Source organism: Marmota marmota, unplaced genomic scaffold (assembly GCF_001458135.2).
Source record: "Marmota marmota marmota unplaced genomic scaffold, marMar, whole genome shotgun sequence".
Classification (NCBI taxonomy): Eukaryota; Metazoa; Chordata; class Mammalia; order Rodentia; family Sciuridae; genus Marmota; species Marmota marmota.
This window is the reverse complement of record NW_026000229.1, coordinates 18,225,112-18,242,280: the sequence shown is the minus strand read 5'-3', so window position 1 is coordinate 18,242,280 and position 17,169 is coordinate 18,225,112. Positions and strand designations below refer to the sequence as shown.

At 44.7% G+C, this 17,169-nt stretch overlaps 1 protein-coding gene across 8 annotated transcripts in view; it reads left to right on the top strand.

Moving 5' to 3' along the window:
* The window catches only part of Tln2 (talin 2), a 395,739-nt gene extending 379,061 nt beyond the window's left edge, over nucleotides 1–16,678 (top strand). For 7 of the 8 annotated variants that reach the window (XM_048793709.1, XM_048793710.1, XM_048793711.1 and 4 more), the window contains 5 exons: nucleotides 5,506–5,631; nucleotides 7,563–7,625; nucleotides 7,711–7,938; nucleotides 10,785–10,910; nucleotides 12,606–16,678. In XM_048793709.1, coding sequence (XP_048649666.1) covers nucleotides 5,506–5,631; nucleotides 7,563–7,625; nucleotides 7,711–7,938; nucleotides 10,785–10,910; nucleotides 12,606–12,734 — 672 coding nt within the window. In that variant the 3' untranslated portion in view covers nucleotides 12,735–16,678. The remainder of the gene's footprint in view (nucleotides 1–5,505; nucleotides 5,632–7,562; nucleotides 7,626–7,710; nucleotides 7,939–10,784; nucleotides 10,911–12,605) is intronic. The other variant, XM_015480591.2, reaches the window with a different exon arrangement.
* The last annotated feature ends 491 nt before the right edge of the window (nucleotides 16,679–17,169 follow it).

The following is a 17,169-nucleotide window of genomic DNA, read 5'->3' as shown; positions in this document are numbered from 1 at the left end:
TTTAGTAACACAGAGGAAAGTATAATACCTAACTGGAGCTAGGCGTGGTGGCACACACCTGTAATCCCAGCAGCTCAGGAGACTGAGGCAGGAGGATCACAAGTTCAAAGCCAGTCTCAACAACTTAGAAAGGCACTGCAACTTAGTGAGACCCTGTCTCAAAAAATAACCCAGGGTTATGCCCTGGGTTCCATCCCTAGTACCAAAAAAAAAAAAAAAAGCCCAACTGGAAAGATGATACTTGAGTGATAAACTGATTGTTAGAAAAATGCCATTGTATTTTTGGACTCTCAACAAGGCAGTTCCTCAATGGAGGATTTCAAGGGGGAGGCAGAAATCAGGACCATGACCTAGGGCCATCTCCTAAGGATGCCATTGACTCATTCACCTCCAAGTTCACTGGGGAAGGGGTTGCAGAAGCTTAATTCACAAAGAGGACCACAGGAGGGAATGTTCCCCCCTTGCCCAGCATTGCCCAGGAGCCTTCAGGGAAGTCGGGTGGACCAGTAAAGATGCAGCTGGAAGTAAGTGGGGCTTCTGGGAGGATGGAAGAGAGAAAAACGTAGCTCTTGCTTATTTTGGTCAAAATCTTCTAAAGACTATAATAGGAAATGTTAACATGTCTAAGCTAAAGACCAAGAGAACAGAGCTGTTTCTCATAAACAGAGAAGTGATGAACTGGTACCTAGAAAGGGACAGTGAAGACCTGAAGTCACAAGTCAGAGCCGAGCAGTGACCAATGCCCATTTTGTCCAGTGCCCCTCTGAATCATGTGTCACTTGTTGCTTTCTTTATTTTTATTTATTCTTCTTTTGTAATTAGATTATAATCAGAAATGGCAGGTAGAATCTTCATTAGAACTAAGAGTATCATATAGGGTTCACACAGATAAAAAACTACCTTAGCTGAAAGACTGAAGACCAATTTTTAAAACCACACATGAAAAAATATAGTAATAGAAGTAAAAATGAAATGACTGGCTGAAAGTTCTTTAGCATCCACTGAGAGTCAGTTATCCTTTAGATCCACAAATTATTACTTCTAACACCCATCAGGTAGGTAGGAGAGAATGAAGAAGAATGAGTCTTTGGGAAAATTATGTTCTCAGAATCCCTGAAAGGCCAAAACCCAAAATAAAAATGAGAAAAGGACTCCCTTTTCCCTCTCCCTTTCCATTCTTCTTTCCCTCTCCTACTCCAGTGGGAACTCTGGCTCCTGAAACTTGAGATGTGTTAGAGCAAAACAGGGGCCTTGAATGCTCTCTTGAGCTCCCAAGTATGGGAAGTGGGCTGGAAGGGAGCCAACCCAAAGTGTAACCTTTCCCAAGAGGGCTATCACCAGGCCTCTCACTTTTTAAAAGGTCACCTACAAAAGATCAGCAAGCAGGAAAAATAACAACGAAAGGACACTTAGACCTTTCTCAAAGCTATAAAAAAAAAAATCCCAGATGAGGATAAATCCATCACAGTCTGGAATCTACCAGATAGGCCAGGAAAAACAATGGCTATAAGAGCTGGATGTGGCCCAGCCAATAGCCTTTTGAGTGGAGGAGACTAGGGTAGGGGACATTGTACCCAAAGATGAGAGAGACTCACCCCTGAGAGGCTGCAGCCAATACCCTCATCAGGAAGAGTAGATGCTTCCTGCATCTGTTAGCACTTTTCCCAGCTGTTTTGTTAAATAAGAGCACCTCTTGGGCTGGGTTGTATCTAGCTCAGTGGTAGAGCACTTGTCTAGCATGTGTGAGCCACTGGTTTCAATTCTCAGCACTGCACATAAATAGTAAATAAAAATAAAAGTCCATTAACAACTAAAAATATATTTAAAAAAAAAAAAAAAGAATACCTCTTGGTAAAATGCCTGGTGTTTACCTTAGTATGCACATGAATAAATGTCACAAACTCTGAATGCTAGTTAAGATATGCAGGCAGAGTGTAGGATTCACAACCCAGGCCCTCAAACAGGGCAGGAGCCTGCCCCCATGGTTCAGGAGTGGACAGTGAATGATGCAGACACTTATTCTATGTGTTTCTCCTCCTACCATGTGCATTGTCCTCTGGCTGCGTGCTGGAATTACTGCTTTTGAATGGATGCACCCATTCAACAACTATTTATCACAGGGCTCTTCCACCTGATTCTGTGCAGAGAGACATAAATTGAGTAAAATACAACATGTACCCTAAAGCAGATCACAGGCTGGTGGGATTAACTGGCATTTGTTTTGCTTAGTCTGGGCCAGCAGTTCCCCATGGAGTAGTCCAAAACCACCTCCCTTAGAAATAAGCATTCCTCACCCAGACCTGCCAAAGCAGAATCTGCATCATGAACCAGATCCTCTGGCAATTCTGCAGTCAGGACTGTGTGTTCAGGCCGTATTTTCTTAAGTTCTTTGCCTTCACTTGATGCAGTAATTTTAAAGAAATAGAAACAACCACATATAGTAAGATCAGTCATTCTCACTTAAAGATTATTTCAACAGTCTCCATGGTCTTTATATAATCCAGTTGTGGAGAATTTCACTGTCTTCAGCCTTCCATAAGCAGATCCAGCTGCCTCGGGTCAGGTCAGCAAAGTATCTCAGCTGAAGAGGACTGATAACTGCCCCTCTGGAGAGGGGACCCAGACCCCAGTGGTCATGGTGCGTGGTCTGCAGCTTCCCCCCTTGGGTCCCTTTGCAGCAGCTCTACATGGCTGTTCTTTTTCTCCCCAGTCTCCCAGCTCCAGGAGGGATTATTCTGTTAACACATCCTGTGTTTTCATTGTGATCCTTTTATGTATGAAAGTCTTTCAGAGACTTTCTCTCCTTTTGCAATATGGCTAAGTGTATGCCTCCCCGACCCACAACCGTCACTTCCCTTCTCCCAGACTCCATTCTGCAAGCTGGTAGAAGCCAGAGTTCACAGGGACACTGGCTGGGACGTGCAGACCTTTCACCAAGTCTACTCGGCCTAGGGAGATCCTGTTTTCTCTCAGGCTTAAAGGTCCTGAAACATTAAGTGCAGCTGTTTTCAGCAGGAGAAAGAGACAGGGTGGGCATTTCATCCTAATGAGAACCCTGACACAGATCAACGCAGGGATCCTACAAATACAGTGGGTTCCATCCTGGACTCCATCCAAGCTAGAGCATCTACACTCTGCCTTCCATGCCTATGTGCAGTCAGCTTTGTTGAGCCTTTCTTAGGAAATTCTAGTACTTTCTAAGCAGAACAAATATCTCCTGGAGATTAGGCTTTGTGCAGTGTCTGTTTTAAAGCATTAGAGATTATGGGAGGAAAAAATTGGGGACCCATCAAAGAGCATTACAGAGCTGCCAAAGCCAGAAAAAAAAAGTGGGTGTCAAAAGTATTTCCAAGTGGAATATCTATTTTAAACATGTGTTTTTTTGCCAAAACAAAAAAAAAAACCTCCAGAGCAGCGGAAGGTGTAGGAGTCCCTTCAATTCAGTTTTGTGATATGATTCTCTCAGATCTGCCCATGCTAAAGCTTGGCACTTAATTTTAAGGAAATTCATCTTTATGGATCATAAATTTTGGGAAATCAGAAATCTGGTGACTCTGTACACTGTAATGTGAACTCAAGCTTGGAGCTCATGATGTAGTCAAGGCCACCTGAGACAAAAGTCTGGGAGACTTAGGGGCTACCCTGGGCTTCCATTTCCTTTTCTGCAAAAGTGAGTGCCATTCCCTTTTATGTCAAAAATTCTGTGATTTCCATAGTGGCTTAATCTGTCATGTGCTTGACTTTCTTTTGCAGAATAAATTGTTGGAAAAGCTCTTAATCTCAAGGTCATTAAATATACACACATCCACACATATATCTATATCTACATTAAGTCTAGTGTAGTTTATTTGGGAACTGAGCATAAGAGTACCTTTTATGTCAATGTCTTAAGACAAGTCATTTTTGTATTTCGGTAAATTAATTCTATATCCTGCCAACCCAAAATGCATCCAGGGGAGCTGGATTTATTTCTCTCCTGAATACTCTTTGAGCAAGACTCTATGAAAAAACTTATTCAATGCATGTCCAGTGGATCATTCTTCAAATTCACTAGATATGCATTGAAATTAATTTGGATAAAATGGGTTACAAAATAACAATTAATTGGCATCTCTCATTGTTCAAGATATGGCCATTAAGAATAGGGATCTGGAAAAGAATTTGTCCTTCCTGTCTGATGTTTCATTTAGGCCCATGCGCAGGCTGATTTTGAACCTGTGGCCTAATCAGCTTCATTGATGCCCTAAGACCTAGGCTAGTAAAAGCCCGTCATTTGAAGTCAGAGATATTAGGTGTTAGATTCTAGCTTCAATTGTTCATTTTTCCATGTACCCTTGGGCCAAATACTCCACTTCCCTGAGCCTGAGTTTTCCCACTGTAAAAATAAGGATAAATATAATTTCAATATAGGATTTTTTTTTCTTGGTGAGACTAAACAAGTTAGTATACATAGCAGTGCCTAACAAAATGCTTGGCACATAGTAGGCACTCTTAAACATGAATTCCTGTTGCACATTGTGAATGTACTTAACACCACTGACTTGTACACTTAAAATGAACTAAAAGGGTAAACTTTATGCTATATATATTGTACCGCACATATAGAGAAAAGTGTTGCTGTGGCTGACCATCATCTTTTCACACCAGACACATTTGACATTCTTTGAGCTAAGGACAGCTTAACCAAATTGACTTAATGTCATAGAATTTTAATACTGGTCTTCCAGTCTGACCACCCCACTGTGATGCTCCATCCTTCCCAGCTTGGGATCACAGTCTTTCCACTTACCCTACTTTCCCAAAACTGCTTCCCAACTTCCTGGGTTGTTCTGGCCACGGGAGACTTAGTGGTGGTGAGCAGGGTTCCCCCCAAGGTGGAACCAGTCTTCATGTGTCCAAGTGACTGAACAGGCTCCACCTCAATGTCACTTTATCTTGATTTGTTTCCCCCACTGGACAGTCTGTGGTTAATATATGACTCCCTCTGTGCTCAGCCACAGAAATGCAAATACTACTTTGCTTTTGTTTTTACTCAAGAAAAGTAAGACTTCGGAACAAATTACCATCTTTCCATTTTTCAGGGCATCTTTGAGCCTTAAGCTCTGGCAGAGTGTGCCACAAGTCACTCTTTTGATTTTGATGATTATTATTTTGATGTGGGTTATTGGTGCTGCTGGAACCTTTTGAGCTTATCTGTTCACAGTGAATTTGTTTCTCTAAAGATTCTGGTCTGGAAGAATAGTTTGCCTTAGAATTTCCTGATTTAAAACTTGTATAGAATGTCACTGCTAATGGCTTTTACCTTCTGAAGTGGGGGTGGGGGTGAGACAGGCACAGCAGCAGATGGAGAGGCCTCCTGAGAGCTTAGGCCTTTCTTCTGGGCTGTGGTTTGTCCACAAAAAGCAATAGGCAAAGGAAGAGCCAGATGACAGCAGTAAGTAGTCTGGCAGAAAGAACCCTTTGTGAATATGAATTGCACATGATATGGTTTTCTTTTGATTATAGCAAGCAGATGAGACCTTGGATTTTGAAGAACAGATCTTGGAAGCTGCTAAATCCATTGCTGCCGCTACAAGCGCCCTGGTCAAATCAGCTTCTGCAGCCCAGAGGGAGCTGGTGGCCCAAGGAAAGGTGGGTAGACCTGACTGGCCGGTGGTCGAGCACTCCCCAAGAGGGAGCAGCCAAGGAAGAGAGAGAAAGCCTTTGGCCCTGCCAAGGAAATGTGTGAAGTGCTTCTCTCCCTGAGTTGCCAGGCTTTGCCCCAACCACTGAAAACTGTTTGCTTAAACTCGACTGACCGAATAAAAGGCTTGGCTTCTGGGCCTCTCATCTGCTTCTTGTTAAGGATCGTATTCCATTCCAGCCATCAGGGCTGAACCAGATACTTATATTCCCACTGTACATTAGGCTGTTTAAAGATGTAAACTGTCATAGTTTCCTGGTGAATGACCCGATAAGCACCACAGTCAGGGGTTTTGTGATACCACTTTCCAACTGCAAATGGCTCCATTTGCTTTTAGGACTGTTGAGCTGAACGCTGGCCAACTTTGCAGTTAGCACTTTTCTAAGTCTCTTGGTCAAAAGGCCAGTGTGGGTTTAAACTTGAGAGTTCTTTAGTCTGCTTCATGTCCAGTCCTCCCTTCTGTCTGCACTAACAGAAAAGCCTTACTGTTTTTCTAATGGTTCAGAAGAGGACTACTGGATATGCGCAGTCTTCCCATTGAAAATATACCAGGTGTCCTGTTATTCCTCTACAACATGGAACCACCCTATCAAAATGGGTCTTGCAGAGAGCCTCCCAAGGCACTACAGCAGCCTTTCAAGCAGTGGGTCTAGGGAACTTGGTCACTGTCATTGTCAGTTACTTGTGTTTGACATTAAAAGGCCTTTGCTCTCAGGGTAGAGAGATCTTATACAGACAAGAAGTCATGCCTGACTGGCGGCTGTGCCTCTTCCCCCAGTCTTTTATGAGCTTAGCCACATACTTTGACTTTTCTTTCTAAGACATTAGTGATGTTACTCAGGATCAATGCTGTGGGTCTCCCCACCTGGCACATTAGCTTCTCCTTTAGCACCTGCAGATCCAGCAGGGGCTGAGCTTGTCTTGTGTCTTTATCAAGTTCTTGTTGATTGGTCAAGATGTGAGGACCACAGATGAATTGTCAAACAGAAGATCCTACCTAAAAATTTCAGTTTACTTCAACATCTAAAGGGTTGGCATTGTACTCAACACAGCACTAGACACCAGAAAAATCTACCTTGACTATGGCATACTTCCATGGAACTTACATGTTCAAGCATTTTAAAAGGTGGCAGAGGAGGTTCTGCTGATCCTGGGTGAACTATAAAATAATATATAAGATCATGGGATTTGACCTTTTATATCCAGCAGGTGCCTACAATTGATGACAGATCCATAGTTTCATTTTCAAATTGAGATACTCATCCCTTCCCTCGCTGGCACCTCCCACCCTGTGAAAGTATTTCCCCTCAAAACTACATCCTCTAGATCTGCAGGAAAATCCTTTCTTACCAGAGATGCTCCTTACTTCCAGCCTCTTACTCCTCTCCCCACCTCTGACAAAATAAGACCCTCCTTAAGATGAGGGTCCACACTCAACCATACAGAGGGAAATGCACTGCCCTTTTCTAATATCACCTGCCTGAAACTCAGGCAGGTTACTAATCAGGAAACTTTTAAGTTTCCCTTTTCACTTGAAAGAGGACGCCTTAGTGGCTTCTATGTTTAAAATGGGGCAAGGTCAGCAGAGGACAATAGCAGCAACTCATTATTCCCGAGCCATTTCCCAGAAACACAGTACCTGGCAGTTCCCATTGCATCTTGTAGCCCTGGTGGAAACCAGCCAGGATGTGCTGGTGTAGTGTGGTCACGGCCAGGGTCCCATAAGGTAGAGTGTTGCTCTATTCTTGGGCCAGTGTTATTGGCAGGAGTCACCAGACAGTACTGTATGTCCAGCTGCAGAGTGAGGAAGGGTGTGCGGGGGCTGCAGGCCACTTTGGCCTTCCAGCACCCACTGCAGGTTTCCCACTCCCCTTTCCAGGTGGGCTCCAGCCCCGCCAATGCTGCCGATGACGGACAGTGGTCACAGGGACTCATTTCTGCCGTGAGTTACCTTCTTCCTTCTTTGCTTTGAGGATCCCCTGAGGGAGGTTTGGGCCTTGGGTCATTTCTCTGTTGACTATCCTCAGGCCCGGATGGTGGCAGCTGCAACCAGCAGTCTCTGTGAGGCCGCCAATGCCTCTGTTCAGGGACATGCCAGCGAGGAGAAGCTCATCTCATCTGCCAAGCAGGTCGCTGCTTCCACAGCTCAGCTGCTTGTGGCCTGCAAAGTGAAAGCCGACCAGGACTCAGAGGCCATGAGGCGGCTACAGGTAATGGTCACTGATGCTGGTGGGAAAATACTCCTGTTGGAGCGGGTAAGTGTCACCAAAGGGGACAGTCTCACTTCCTTGGCATGACCCACCAGGCCTTCATCAGCCAGCTCTGTCCCACTGTCCAGCCTCATCATCTGCCTCCTGCGTCCATGCATTCTACACCTGCTGCCCCACCAAGGTCACATCTCCACCTGGGACTTGAGGGCTGATATCTTGGGGCCCTTACTCACCTGGGATGCCTGGGTCTCCTTCCTGCCAGCCCAACTGGGAAAACTCCTACTCATCCTTTGTGACTCACCACAAAGTTACTTCTTTTGGGAAGCCCTCCTTGAATTCCTGGGGCTTGGGCACTCAGTCCCTCCTGCCACCTGCCAGAGCTCCTGGCCTGAACAATCTTATGGTTCCTGTGTCACATGGCATGGCACCATGTTTATTTTGCTATCTATCTGTGACAAGGCTGTGCACTTCCTACATACCATGTCTTCATCTTGGCACTTCTCTCACCGGAGCCAGTGCCTCTCTCAGAGGATGCCCTGAATCAGCGTTTACCCAGCAGGGAGTGAAAGCACTGTGAGCAATCTGAGCATTGCTAAGGTTTCCCAGAGCCCAGAAAGCATAGTGCCAAAGTTGACAATCAAATCCTTCCCAATGCATATATGCCCTGATCATTTTAATTATAAAAATACTTTAAATGTTTGAATAGAAAAACCATTTAGCCTCAACATCTCCACACATCAGTGTTTCATTGTTTCCTGTTCTGTTATTATCTACATATAAGATAGTTTTGTCTGGTTGTAATCATAGCAAGACACGTTGTGCTTTCTTTTTGCTTCACATGTTGTCATACACATTTTTCCTCCTAAAGATAAGGCTCCATTTTCATGAGTCTCATTTTTAATGATTGCATGATATTACATGCATGATGATGCCAGAATTTTCTTATATATTGGACATTTTGTTTCTTTCCAATTTTCTGGAATTTCATTACTGTAAAGTGTCAAAATGTAGACTGTTTATATTGCAAAAATATATTTATATAAGTCATGAATGAAATCGTAAAGGGCAGAAATATTTGAACCACTCCATCAGAACTCAGAATTCTTGTTTTATTTTGGAAGTCCCAAAGTGTTTCTGTAACGTGACCCTCCCAAGTCTCTCTGACCCACCTCCCTCACTTTTACTGACTTTTAGAGAGAACTAGGAGCTGTGTATTTCTGAATGTTGCAGTTCCTGAGTTTGGGGGACACTTCTGAGGGAAACAACCTGAATTACAAGAGACCTAGCTGCAGCCCTGCCTCTACCACATACATCATGGTCTCAGGTCACTCAGAACTTTTGAGACCTCAGAAGCTTCATCTGCAGTGTCAGGGTGGAGATGTCCATGTGGACTTATGAGGGTCAAACAGCATAGTGGACATGAACATGGTTTCGGAAGTTCTAACAATTCACACAGGTTAAACACAGCACCAGTCTGGTTACCTGATTTATGGACACTACGGTGCCATGTCTGACCCCCTTACAGGCAACTCGGGAGTTCTCTGGAGCCCAACAAACCTATATCCAGATCTTGGTTGTAAAACTTAAAAGTCACAGGATCTTAGACAAGTTCCTTAACCTCAGTCTCCAAATCAGAAAACTGGGGCTACAGAGCCCCTTAGAGAACCAGCACAAGATGACGATTTGTCATATGTTAACTTGCTTTCCTTCCTCTTCTTGTGCAAGTCCTTGTAAATCCTCATTGGTCACTTTAGATCATCAACCAGAAGGGCCAGCTAACTTCGAAAAAAATCTCAATTTTCTCATTGCTAACTTCTGATTGAAGGGTGCTGGGTAAGGAATATGGTAGGCTTACTAAAGCTTTGACTGCCATTAGAAGAAAATTCCAAACATCAGCTGGCAGAGGACAAGTCCCCAGGCTCATGCTTCATAAGCATTAAGAGTAAGCCAGAGCTAGGCATAGTGGTTACCTGTAATCCCAGGAACTGTGGCAGGAGAATTGCAACATTAGAAGTAACACAAAGAATGGTCTGTGGTCACACAAATCAAGGCCAGCCTAGGAAACTTAGTAAGACCCTATCTCAAAATAAAAAATAAAAACATCTGGGGACATTGCTCAGTGGTAGAACACCCCTGGGTTTCATCCCCATTACTGGGGGGCGGGGGAGAGTAAGCCCCAGAATGGGCAACAGCCTTTAACAAAGATGTAGACTCCACATTGAAAAGCTTTTCTATACCTGTCTCTAGCAATTTGCCCTATCCTTAAGCTTGTGGCATAAAGCTCAACTATGACTTAAAGTATAGCAGTCCTGGGTACTGTGAGACTCCCGGTGCTCCATGCAGGGGTGGGTACCCCCTTGCTTGTGTGCTCATAGTCCCTTATTCACTCAGATCATCTGCAGTAGATGATAACTCTGGATACCCCCTGTGCCAGGTTCTAGGGATGCAGAGATTCAAATTACTGTTCCTGCCCCCAAGTTGTCACTGTCCAGGAGGGAGACAGGCAACAACATGTTCTCAAGTACACGCTGTTTGATGGGGAAGGCAGCCATGGTTTCCTAGGCCAAGGAGGCAGCCCTAAGCACACTTCTATTAATACACACAGCACATTTCTATCGTCGCTTACTACATGATTGTAATTCCCTTCAAAAGTCTGTGCTCCTTGGGGGCCAAAAAGTGTACCTCATTCATCTGTGAATGAGCTGTGGGTAGGTAAGTGCCAGTGTTGGTGGAATCGATGGATGGATGGAGAAACACACAGATGCTCACAGGCTAAAGAGAACTTCTATGTTATAATTGAATGATAAATTAACTCATGTTCTCATGAACTGTACCTTCATGTCATTATCGCTGTTTTTAATGCTCTGATGTGCATTTTGTTCCCCTTCCAGGCAGCAGGGAATGCTGTGAAAAGAGCCTCAGACAATCTTGTTCGTGCAGCCCAGAAGGCAGCATTTGGCAAAACTGACGACGATGATGTCGTAGTGAAAACGAAGTTTGTCGGGGGCATTGCTCAGGTTTGTGACTAAATATGTAATAACATTTATTCTCAAAACAGGTGTTGCATTATAATAGGTACAAAAAAGAACAGTGACTTAAATAAGTTTATTTCTCCTCATGTAACTGGGTGTAAGCAGTCTAGGGATGGTGTGATGATTCCTTCACTTCTGAGACCCAAACTCCATCTGCCTTATTCCACCACCCCAATGCCCTTGGCCATTTGGTTTAAGACAGTTCAATTACCACCTCAGCTGTCCATCAACCAGGAAGAGGGAAGAAAGGAGAGGAGGACATGACCCTGAAGTTACACACATCACTTCTTCTCACATGCCATTGGTTAACACTTGGTCATGTGACCATCCTAGCTGCACAGAAGACTGGGAAGTATAGTATTAGCCATTTACCTAGCTAGAAATCAGGGATTCTGTTTGTGGGGAGAAAATGAAACAGAAATTGGAGAACAGCAATGTTATTTAAATACAGGGATATATTTGGAGCTGCTGCTATCTTCAGCCATTTGGCCCCACAGAGAGAATGAACGCTTATGTCTCCCAGAACTTTTAGAATATGTGGGATTGACTTAGTTAGGGTTGCATTCTCATGTATGAAGTGAGGAGGGAACTCTAGGAAACCAGGCTTGCAATTCTTTCCTGTGTGTTAACACAGATCTATTATATGAGACTGTTTTCCCTATCAGTTAGCTCTTCCCGCAACTCTCCCTGTGTTTGGCAATGCACTGGATGTATTTTTACCAGAATGTGTTTCTTGATGTACTTCTTCCATTAGAAGTAACACAAAGAATGGTCTGTGGTCACACAAATCAGGAAAATGCTACATTCAATACTTCATCCCACCTTGGTCAGAGTACTCATTGGAATTTATATGACTTTCTGGAAAACAAACTTGCCCTTTTCACACAACTCCCAGTTAGTATCCCTCAGATCATCATAGAAGCATGTAAATATAGTCTTCCCTCTGAATCCTTCCATGGGTTTCATGTCCTTGGGTTCAACCCAACATGGGTTGAAAATATTCAGAAGAAACATTGCATTTGCACTGAACATGTATAGACTTTTCTCCATGTCGGTACTCCCTAAACAATACAGCAATTATATATATATATAGTGCTCATGTTCATTTCAGTATTATAAGTAGTCTAGAGATGATTTAAAGTATAAAGCAGGATTGCATAGGTTATATGCAAATACCGTGGCATTTTATATAAGTACTTGAGTACCCATGGGAGGGGGTGCTATGGAACCAGGCTCCCAAATGCCAAGGGCTAACTCTCTATGGAGGCCATCTAGTGGTGACAGTCACCAGCTTTAGCTTTAAGAACACCTGGACTGGTTCCTTCTGTTGTAGTTAAGTGACCATAGGGAGGTAGACCCATACCTTTCAATTTCAGATTCCTTATTGGAAAAATGGACTTTTGATAGAGCATACGTCACAGGCTTGCCACAAAGATGACAAGGCAGCCTTCTGTGGAGTGCTCACATCCAAGCCTGGCACACAACAGTGATGCAGTAGATGTTTGCTGTTCAATCAGTGGCCAGAAATCAGCTCATTGTCTTGGGTCAGTTGGGTCATTGGTCTCAAAACCCAAACCATCACAAGCTAAGAGTACTATTTTCAGTGTACTGCTGTGTCCCACGGGAGACAGTGATTTCTTTAAAAGCATGAGATTATCTTGCTTGTTGCTCTTCTTCTAGATCATCGCTGCCCAGGAGGAAATGCTAAAGAAAGAAAGAGAACTGGAAGAAGCAAGGAAAAAGCTGGCCCAGATCCGCCAGCAGCAGTATAAATTCCTACCCACTGAGCTGAGGGAGGATGAGGGCTAAGTCCAGGCCAGGATGGCGAGCCCCAGGAGCTAGCCCTGCAAGAACTGGACAGACAGTGTTTCTGAGAGCCAGGCACTTACCTGGAAACTGCCAGCCCCTTCTCCCCGGGGCGAGTCCAGAGCCCTGAGTCCTGTTCTCACTTCTCTGTCCTGTTGGCACCGGCTGCATGATCCTGATGTCACACGGTACAGTGTCCCACCCACAGCTCCTCCGCCGCCTCCCCTTGTGCCTCGCCATATCTCAGGAGAGAGGGGTGCACGTTTTGTGAACTGTTACCAAAAAAGAGAAGTCAGTATTATGTCGTTCTCAGACACTTTTGCTTTCGTTGGTCTTCTCAAGGCCTGCTGCTGGGCCTCTTTGTGAAATCATACTAGGAAAAACAAAACAAAAACACAGTGGTCCTGGGGGAAATCATTGATGTCATAGATACACATAGATATTCTTCTCCCTCTCAAGAGAACCTGAAAGTTGGAGTTGGACATGGTAATAAAAGTCAGAAACACAAACCCAGGTGGACTCTGGGAGGGTGACTGAGGTCCTCCTTCCATGTCTTGAGCACTGGTTCACCCAAAGGGTGAAGAATCCCTGCTCCTGTTTGCACGCTTTCTTGCCTCAGTGTGTAAGCTCCTTGTACAATCTAGACCCATCTTGTATCCTGTGGCCCAGAAAATCAAACAGTTATTTTTTTTCCCTCCATAATCCAAAGGGCAGAGTTGTGGGAGCCTTTCAGGGCTTGGTGAGCAGGGGCTGGAATAAAATGCATGGGCTCCTTATTCTGCAGAGGCTGTTTCGGTTCATACAGATTCATGTGCACAAACTCACTTCCCTGTGACAGTCAGCATGACAGCCCTCTTATGTATTTGGGTGGCTTCAGCCGGAATGAAGCGACTCCATCTTCAAGTCCCTTGTCACTAATCTCAGGAGACCAGAGTTCAAGATTGGAAGACATCTGTTGGGAAACCCATTATCGTCCCAAGAGGACATTTTTTTTTCTATATCTTAGTATTCAGAATCTATGCATCCTAAAATCAATGTGAACCTTTAACTAGATAGTTTTGCTTATATATAAGGTGAGAACATGGGGTGTTTTGGGAATCCATCTTTTGGATGTCACACTTCCAGAATTTCATATTTTTTTCCTCCTCTTTCCTTTTTCCCTTCTCTGCAAAGAAGGGCACATTAAGACCTTGAATTCTCCTTTAATCTGAGCCTTTACCCTTTACAATACATGGAGGATGAATGGCTTGTGGGATAGAGGTTAATGCCAGGTAGCAAGTGACTTTGAAAGAATCCGTAAGAGAAAGAAAGGAGTTAATGGAGGCACATGGTTTTCCAGACTGAAGACTGTTGAAGGCAGTCAACCTCTGCCTTTCCCTGTCTCATAGCTCCAAATTTTCAGCCAGGAGGAAAAATTGGTGCTCTGGTCCTCAAAAGATGTCATCTTTTGACCTTGGCCAATGATCCTGTTTCAGCAGAGCCTAGCCCATGCCATGGTTTTAAAATATAAACTTGACAGTTTCCCACACTTATAAGATAACTTGTAAGTGCTACAAATATTGAAATTTCTTTTCAGACAAGTAGAAAGTTAGAGGAGTATAAATGACCCACAGGTGGAGAGCATACATTGGGGAGAGTGACACCAAATCTGATAAACAGTGGGGAGCCCTGGCCTCTCAAGGAAAAGCAAGCCCAGTCCTGGCTCACCTTTCAGAGTATAGCTAATACAGCTTCTCACACCTGCACTGGGTGGACATTCTGAGGAGGATGCAGGATGCTTCCTGAGATTGTGGAAGTCAGACCGAAAAGCTCAGGGTCTGAATGTGCTAATGGTCTCACAAGGTGGGACTCTGGGAAGCCCTTGCAGGGCCCAACCCTCCCCTCTTTTCCTCTAGGCTGCCCCTCTTCCTTTCCATCTGTCTATCACGTTCTGGCATCCCAGGAGGGGGTAGGGGCCAGGGCAAGCAGGGGGTTCTCCATCCCTGCTTCAGGGTTGTTTAAAACCCCAACTTCATTTGACACCAGAAAAACCTCCAGAGAGAAACCAAATGGAAAGGCTCGTCTTTTCCAACATTAAGGGGCAGTCACAGAACACAGTTTATTTTTGTAGGACCTATATAAATGGCCTGTCTGAAGTTTTCTGCTGCTAGGAGTCTAGAGAGATTGGCTCCCAGTCATCACCTGGTGTAGTCCTGGTTTTTCATCTGTCCCTTTCTCATCCTCCCTGCATGCTTGTATGTGAATGGCCTTGTGGTAGCTTGGTCTTTTCTCATTTCATAAAATGGCCAAACGGCTGTGCTTTGGGCATTATTTACTAAGTGTTAACTGCAAGTACCCCTGTGTGGCGTCGAGGGGGCTTTTGGTTCTTTAGAGAGAAAGAATGCAAGTATATGAGTTGCATTTGGGGGCATGAACTTTTAGAGCATGTGACAATAGCATGGTTCCCAGTAGAAGCAGCCCCAGGTCTGGAGCTTAGAAAGGGCCTCTGTGGTGAGGGGTAGCAGGTGTGTGGATGTGTGCCCTTTCTTACCTGCTTTGCCCCTGAGGGAAACTGGCATTGGGCTTTGAATCTTTAGGCTGATTTTTGTGTCCAGAAATTGCTGGTTTTGATGGTCAAAAAGGAAACTGAACTAGACTTCAGTGCTAACTGGTGATTTGGGAGTTTAGATTTTGCTGTGTTGTCTTTCAAAAGTCTTCAGATCAAAGGTGCTTAAGCCATGTTTGGTCAGATTGGCCTTATTTAGCTCCACTGATGTCTAGTCAGGGGTGGCCTTGGTGGTCAGTACCAGCAGGTACTCAGGTCCTGGCTGGTCTCTGGGCATCATGTATCCACCAAGGCAGTTGCCCAGCTGCCCAGCCCACAGTCTGTGCACAGGCTTAGGGCCAAGCCACCTGCCATCTTGTTGGCACATAATTTTATCCCAGAAAACCCTCTGAGCTTCTTGTAGGTCTTGCCCACCAGCTGTCTGATTTATCAGCCTACATGTGTGCAAGCAACAGGAACCTATTCCTAATTTATCACAAAGATTGTTTAAAAAAAAAATTCACTACCTTCAAAAAGAGTAGACTCCACCTCCCAAAGGACTCCAAGGCTAAAACCTCATGAGGGAAGTAAGAGGCACAGGGCAAAGATGGTAAGTAAGCCATGGTCTCTGCTCCCAGGGAACTCACAGGCCTCGGTGAGGTGCCTCCATTTCCTCCTCGGCAGGTGGTCCCCAGAATCTTCTGTCCTAGCTCTGAAGTGCTGGGCTCTGGCAGGACCTCTGGGAGCCTTTAGGCCCTAGGACATATTATGACCATGTTCTGCTCTCAGATTTCTGAAGGAAACGAACCCTCTGTTGACCAAGGGGACACTGCTTTTGAGAGTCTTTTGGGGACCTGGGGAACTTGGAGAAATTCCCAGGCTAAGAGGCTACGGTCCCCGGAGTTCCGAAACCCAAAGATCCCGACTTCTGTGCCAATGGCCCATGTCCCGTCTGAGTGCCAGCTCAAGAGATGACCTCTGCTAGAGAAGGACTCCTTCCCAAAGGGATCCCAACTTCCACGTTTAAATGTCCTGAGACTATGGCTTCATCCCTCTGAGCTCATGTTTGGTGTGTTTATGACCATTAGGAATGAATGTGTGATGGAGCTTCTGTTGATTGATTTTAAAACACTACAATGAAGAGCTGTCACTTTTCTATGGTGGGAGTTTGGATTCAGCCTTCCTCTGAGCCCAACTCCCAACTCTCCAGGAAGCATTTGCGTGTGAGTCCCTCCAGCCACATGTCCTCACCCCACATGTCACAAGGCAGGTTCCCTCAGCCTCCAGCCACACTGCAAGATCCATAGGAGGTCAGGAAAATTAACCTCTGCCCTTGTCATAATGTCTAATCACATAAATTAATTTATCTAATCACATAAATTATTTTTTTTATTCATCAGAAATAAACTTTTAAAGCAATGAACCTGTGTGAAGGTCTCATGGCAATGGGAGGAGGGCAGAAAAGAGGGAAGAGAAAATGCCTTTATTGTGAGAGAAATTCTGCCTTGACCACCACCCAGATCCACACTTACCAGATGTGTTAGGAGAGGTAGGGTGTATGTGGGAGGGCCACGAATGAATTCCATTCAGCTTTGCTGACATGAGAGGAAACTCAAAGAAGAAATAGACTATGAGTAGGAAGATCAAATTATGTTTCTCTAAGACAGGCTTCCTGGACAAATAGCTCAGGGACTCTTTGGCCATGCAAGTCCCCCACACTGCAAGACTGCAAGCTAAATACAGAAGTGCATATGAGATGCACTTGACCTGGGATGTGACACAGGAAGGCTGGTTCACTTCTGACAGCTGAGGCCAAAAATGTAACCTGCAGGGACTTCCAGCCCTCCTTCCTGTTTGAGGGGGAAGATGCTTGGCCAGAAGTCCTTGTTCGAGAATCAGCCAGACTTAGAAAAA